This window comes from Acanthisitta chloris, unplaced genomic scaffold (genome assembly GCF_000695815.1).
Source record: "Acanthisitta chloris isolate BGI_N310 unplaced genomic scaffold, ASM69581v1 scaffold19083, whole genome shotgun sequence".
Classification (NCBI taxonomy): Eukaryota; Metazoa; Chordata; class Aves; order Passeriformes; family Acanthisittidae; genus Acanthisitta; species Acanthisitta chloris.
Genome location: NW_008663467.1, coordinates 52,054 through 58,846, shown reverse-complemented (window position 1 = coordinate 58,846; position 6,793 = coordinate 52,054). Strand labels below are relative to the sequence as shown.

The following is a 6,793-nucleotide window of genomic DNA, read 5'->3' as shown; positions in this document are numbered from 1 at the left end:
TCCTAATGTCAATTAAAGTCTTCACCAATAGCTGGGTTTATGGTTTAGGAGGGAAGATAAGATGGTGGAGCAGAAAAGAGGAGCAAACCTGGAAATAAGTAACACTGACTCATTCTGTGCATTTCCTGAAGAATCACCAAACTGAACATCAGTCTGTTGGCAAAGAAGAGATTGTTTTAAATTCTGCTCCCCCTGACTTGTTTTGACTCTCCCTTTTTCCCTGACCAAGGATGGTGCCTCTTCATTTCCTGAAATGGAATAGGCAAATATCTTTGACTCCAAGGGGCATTATATAGCCAAGGTGCCTGCAAGCACTGGAATTTGCAGTTAAAAGGGAAATTTCAAAGCATAAGCAGTAAACAGATGTCATGTTTGTATGCATAGTGTGGTTTTCTTTTTTCAAAGCTGTTGTAGAATTAGTCTAATGCTTACAAATACCTTAATATTGCCATGTTTATGAAGACATTCTGTGTGTGTTACAGTCAGTAAATCCCAAGCTGGCAGTCATTTGGGGTAAAATGTTTTGCAAAACTTTATGCTGCTGTCACCACTTAGCATCTTATTACTTTTCCTTATTTTCTTAATCTTATTGTTAGCTTTGTTTCATTGTTATCCAAAAAAAGAATACTGGTTAAGAGATTTGATGTGTATTCCCGAAGAATTAGTGCATCTTTCAAGGTTTGATTTTTGGATGCAAGGCTCTTGTTCTACTTCACACTTTTATTCAGATGTTACTTTTAAAAGCAGCTGTCCTTATTTCTGGTATCTTCTCCAGAGTGACTGTGTCTTTAAGTGATGATGTTACTTGGAGTTTTAATTCTGCTACAGAAAGCTTGTAAAAAGTTGATTGACTTTGAAGCAGGCTATGTTCTCATTAGAAATACGTGCTTGGCGTGTGAAGGGCACACAGATTTCATAACTGAGCCCAGTCAGAGCTAAACATACCTGTTGAAATCATTGCACAACTTCCCCTGTGAATGGGTTCTCTCTCGGGGGGTCCCACAGCCCATCTCATGCAAGGCTGCAGACATGCAGTCTTTAGATTGCATTGTTCAATCTCTGGTGCAGAGAAAGCTGACAGCCTTCCATTTGATACAGTAGTGACCCTAGTGCTTGCTGCTGGTTCCTGAAAAAAGGTGTAATTGCTTCACAGGGCCAAGCAATACCAGTAGAGTGGCAACAAGTTAGTATCACTAACATAAAAACAAGTTCTACTGCGTCAGAACTCAAGGCAAAGAGGGTTGGAGCAGCAATTTTATCATTTGCAAGTCTGCAATAATGGGATGTCCTATCCTGTGGAATTTTTCTAGTATTTCACACTGAGGTCATCAGTGCACTTTAATTTTCACCATAGCAGCTGAAATAAACTGCCTGTGGAGATCATGCAGTGCTGCTCTTCTAAGGAGCAGCACTAATGTAAACTGGGGGCAGTCTTGACTTGACAGCTGTGCTGACAAACCAAAAAAAGATGCTTTTTGCACTAGACAGATGTCTAAGTGTTGGAAATTTTCCAGTGAGAAGCAGAAAAGCTTTATTCTTCCAGTATTTTCATGTCACATGAAGTATGGTTTAAATGAAAGGAATGTTTTCTGATGGGGAATGTTATTGCAGAGCTTTTTAGCATGCAGAGGATTAGCTTGCTAATCACCTCTCTGAGTAACTCGATTCTACCAGTTGTACAGGAAAATTCTTGATGCTGTGTATAGTGAGGCACAGTGATCAAGGAAACTAGTTATTTTATCTTCATTTGGAATATTTGCATGGCACAGCTAGTGCCAGAATGTCTCCTGCATGTCTCCTGCAAATCCATTTGCATGGATTTGGTTATAATATTTATCAGGTATAGATATGGCATTCATCAATAATTTTCTTTGAAAGAGAGACCTTTTCATTCATCCAAATGAAAAACAATGAGAAGTGTATATTTAAAAATGTGCGGCATAGAAGACAGTTCTTTAAAGCAGATGTGCCTAGTATATGTTGGAATTTTGCCTTGGAAACTTCAGTCCTCAACATCAGTAATTCAGTAAATACTGAAACCTGCAAGCAAATTCTTCTCGATGTAAAACACTGAAGTTGATTTTACAAGTCCTTTCCCTTTTCTGAGGAAATAAGAACCTTGTGGGTTTTTGAGTGCATAGTGTTCCATAGGATCTTATAGTTTTGTAGTATGTTAAGGGGTTGGAATGGACCTTGGAGATTATCTAGTCCAAACCCCCTGCCCTGGGCAGGGACACCTCCCACCAGAACAGGTTGCTCAAGGCTTTATCCAACCTTCTGTTCTTGAATGCTTCATAATGCCTTCCTTCTGTTAAAATTCACTTTGGTGAATAGGGTGTTTCTTGTAGCAGGCAGGAAAAAAATACTGAACATATAATCCCATGCTCTTTTAGAGTCAGAGAGCATGATCAAGAGTGGCTTATGCCTTGTACTAGTGCTGTAAGGCTGCGTGGTGAAGCAGTTGGGATATTAGGAATATTTTGTGCCAAAAAGCAGATAATCATGGACACAGTCAACTTTGTGGATGTAAAGGGGTTATGGCAGATGATATTCCATGTGTTTGTATCTGCTGCTTTGTTGAGTATTTGGTAGTGATGAGCGTTGATCTTGTTTGTACTTCTTGAAGAGGTTCATGCTTTGAGAAGGGCTTTGGTTTTGATCCCTGTGGTTATGCATCTGATCTTAACTTGAAGCTTCGTTAGCAAACTGCTTTAACCTGTACTCCGCTCTGCATGGCAGACATGACTGAATTCCAAGCTGTATTTCACTACACTCAATGAAGTGTTTGCTTTCTCCTTTTTTAGGTACTCTTCCACGTATCAAGATGGAAAGCTCAGATTCTAGTGATAAAGGAAACATCGATCAATCAGAAGCACAACGTCAGAGTCAGCTAGATCGGTTAGATCGAGAAGAAGCTTTCTATCAATTTGTAAACAACCTGAGTGAAGAGGACTACAGGCTTATGAGAGATAACAATTTGCTAGGAACACCAGGTAGGTAATGCTTGTGTTTGTCCATACTACTAGAATTACTGGCAGGCAATTTGTGTCATTTTCTGGTCTCCTGGAACTGTTTCACCCATTTAGTTTGTGCGCTGCAGTTGTGCTGCATGGTAGGAAGTAGCTTCTTGCTAATTTGTGCATACTCAAATGTGAGTTGGTCCCCTGACTAGTGGAGAGGTGGTTAGGATGGTTCATCAGATAAAAAAGTCCAGTGTTTACACAACTTGGCAGGAACACCCAGATTTGACCCAGTTCCAGATATGGACCCTTAGATGGAAAAAGTCTCCCTTAAGCATCTGTGTGCAAATCTTGTGCTGGTGAGGTCAAGAGTTGGGTAAGTAGTCTGGTACAAGATTCTGCATGGGCATTTTGACATCAGTTCTCAATCAACTTACTACTTTAAATTGACTGTTTATAGGATGGTACCTAATTTAATCCATGATTGCAACTAATGTGAACCTTTTTTTTCATGTTTGTGAAAGTATTATCTCAAATATTTTACTCTGGACAGCCATTTAATGGGCATAGATGATGAAAATTCCTGCTAAGTTGTAGAAGTTACAGAACCAGAGAGCACATCTGTCTTGAACAGGATGGAATTGTTGGATCTTTCAGCTTCAGCAAAACTTGGGACAACAGTGCTGAAGTGGCTGAACTTCCCTTAGCAACCTGTTTGGCAGTGTCATTATGGCAGGATTTAATTAGACAAAAAGACAAGCAGTGGCTTGTACCTTCTTTAGAAGCTTTTGATAATGCTTGCCATACATATATGATTTGGAAATATTTTTGGAAAATTTTGCTTATTTTCTAAGGTGAAATTACTGAAGAAGAGTTGCTGAGAAGGCTACACCAAGTTAAAGAAGGTCCACCACAGCAAAACAGTGATGAGAATAGAGGTATATACAGTATTTGTGAAAACTCTTAACTCTAGCACCCCGTACGGACCTTAATTTGAGTGCAGGAGTGGAACAAGTTAAGCCTAGGCAGGTGCAAGGTGAGCTTTGTTTCAAAACTCAGTGAACATTGGGTCTGGTATCTGCTGCAGAGGTCAGTTTGGGACAGATTTCACTCATAACACATCTGTACTTGTATCAAGATAGAAGTTCATTTAGGTTTGTTTCCTTGGTCTTTTTGAGATTGCCTTCCTGTCTGCTCCCTTCTGGGATACTTTTTGGCAGTCTCTTTTTTTAATTCACCGTTCTTCCCTTGGAAAGGTGCTGCATTGCTTTCATTATCACCCTTCTACAGAGAGTGGTGGAGGATGCTTGGAGTTTACCACTAGGGTTCGTTCTTCAGCGAGACAGATTTGCTATAAAGCTCTTCAAGTGAAGGGTCAGGGCAAACTTAGTTCTCTGTTTACTGGTCGATAGATCACTTAATTGTTTGGAAAGGAAAACACGAAATATTGATGTGTTATGACACCTGACATGTGACTTTCCATTTACTTAGGATAAACAATGTGTATTTTGATGGCTTGTTTGCTCTGTGATGGCTGCAGCCTATCTGTCCAGATTAGAGCAATGTCCACTCCTGCTCCCTTTAAGAGCTCTGGTAGATAAGAATTGTCACACTACATGTGAAACCACAGTAACACTTGGTAGGATTCAGCACTTCTAAATTGTCGCTTGTTAAACTAAGCAATTATGTTCTTGGAAAAGATGGCTCCAAAATTAGCTCAGTACTCTAATTTTGGTAGTTCCCTGTCTTTTTCACAGGTGCAGAGTCCACAGAAGATGTTTCAAATGGAGATTCTATAATAGACTGGCTTAATTCAGTCCGACAGACTGGAAATACAACGCGAAGTGGGCAGCGAGGAAACCAGTCCTGGAGAGCAGTGAGCCGGACTAACCCAAATAGTGGTGACTTCAGATTCAGTTTGGAAATAAATGTCAACCGTAATAATGGGAACACAAATCCAGAAACTGAGAATGAGCCATCTGTAGAGCCTTCCAGTGGGGAGGATTTGGAAAACAGCCAAAGTGACTCTGAAATTCCAAGGTCTGAATCGCCATCTGTAAGACAGCCCGGATCGGAAAGAAGCGCCGCAGAGGAGCTAACAGCTGAGGAGGCTTCCCCTCCTAGAGGGCAGAGGAGAGCCAGAAGTAGAAGTCCAGAACAGCGGAGAACGCGGGCTAGGACTGATAGAAGTAGGTCACCTATCAATCCGGTGAGTGAGGCTCCTCGCAGGTCTCATCACAATACATCGTCTCAAACACTTGACCACTCCTCAGTGAACGAAGCTGAGGGCAGTTCTAGAACTAGGCAGCACGTGACCTTAAGGCAGCATACCGTGGGGACTGAGATGCCGAGTGAAAATGCAGTTCTGTTTTCCCCCCCTGAAACAAGACCTGCTCCTCAAGCAGCAGGTTCTTCAGAAACTAACAGTACCAGCGAGTCTGCAGCTCCTGGGCAGAGGCCTCCCACCATAGTGCTTGATCTGCAGGTGAGAAGAGTTCGTCCCGGAGAGTATCGGCAGCGAGACAGCATAGCCAACAGGACACGGTCCAGGTCCCAGACACCCAACAACACGGTCACGTACGAGAGCGAGCGCGGAGGGTTTAGACGCACCTTTTCCCGTTCGGAACGGGCTGGAGTGAGAACTTACGTCAGTACCATCAGGATTCCTATCCGCAGGATCTTAAACACAGGCCTGAGCGAGACGACGTCCGTGGCGATTCAGACTATGCTGAGGCAGATCATGACAGGCTTCGGAGAGCTCAGTTACTTTATGTACAGCGATAGTGATGCAGATCCTAGTGGCCCAGCTGCCAATCAGAATGTGGATGCTTCTGAGCCCCAGAATGGAGGTGGTGGTACTTCAGGCAATGAAAATGCAGATGTTAGCTCAGGGGAGGTGTACGAAGGTGGTCATGAAGCTAGTTCAACATCTGGTGCCAGACGGGAAGGCCGGAATACGAGGGGATCGGTCACTTTTGAAGAAAGTGCTTCTCTACCATTCCTTAGCCTTGCACAATTTTTCCTCCTAAATGAAGATGACGATGACCAACCAAGAGGACTCACCAAAGAACAAATTGACAACCTAGCGATGAGGAATTTCGGTGAGAGCGATGCTCTGAAAACCTGCAGTGTGTGCATCACAGAGTACACGGAAGGCAACAAGCTCCGCAAACTGCCTTGTTCGCACGAGTACCATGTCCACTGCATCGACCGCTGGTTATCGGAGAATTCCACCTGTCCCATCTGTCGCAGAGCAGTCTTAGCTTCTGGTAATAGAGAGAGTGTTGTCTAAATGAGATCTGGATCAATGGCCAAGCAGCTAGTGTGATAGTGATGGGCAAAGAAGTCACTTCCTTTATGGCCACTTTTTGAGTGGTACCTCAATGTATAGTAATGACTTGGAGTGAATCTTCCCTCATTAAAGTATTTTCTCTGGATTCAAGCTTCTGAAAATGGAAAATTTCTTTTAATTAGGTTTTTCGATTTCTAGTCAGTTTGGATGTTAAATTTCACTTGTCCAAAGACATCTACCCACTTGAAAATACTTTTTTCTTTGTGCAGAATATCACGTTCTTTCCCCTGCCCAGTCCAGTAAACATTTTGTCCTCAAGATTTTGCTTATGAGGAGCTCTTTGAGAAGTCATCCCAGTTCAGTGTCCGTGAGTCGCAGAGGAATTTTTGCAAGAAATCCAACTGTCTGAAAAAAGAATTTGAGTTTAATTGCACACTTGACCATACGTTTAATTTTCATCCTGGGTTAATATTGGACATGTCTGTGTAAATAACACTAACGTCAGCCCTTTCCCCATCACTATGGCACGCTGTAGGATGAG

General features: G+C 42.2%; 1 protein-coding gene across 1 annotated transcript; it reads left to right on the top strand.

The window, feature by feature from the left end:
* The first annotated feature begins 2,819 nt into the window (after positions 1 to 2,819).
* RLIM (ring finger protein, LIM domain interacting) lies at positions 2,820 to 6,570 on the top strand. The gene is made up of 3 exons (XM_009071012.1): positions 2,820 to 2,993; positions 3,815 to 3,898; positions 4,718 to 6,570. The coding sequence occupies exons 1-3, from the start codon at positions 2,825 to 2,827 to the stop codon at positions 6,250 to 6,252; spliced, it is 1,788 nt and encodes a 595-aa protein (XP_009069260.1). The 5' UTR covers positions 2,820 to 2,824; the 3' UTR covers positions 6,253 to 6,570.
* Positions 6,571 to 6,793: the final 223 nt, after the last annotated feature.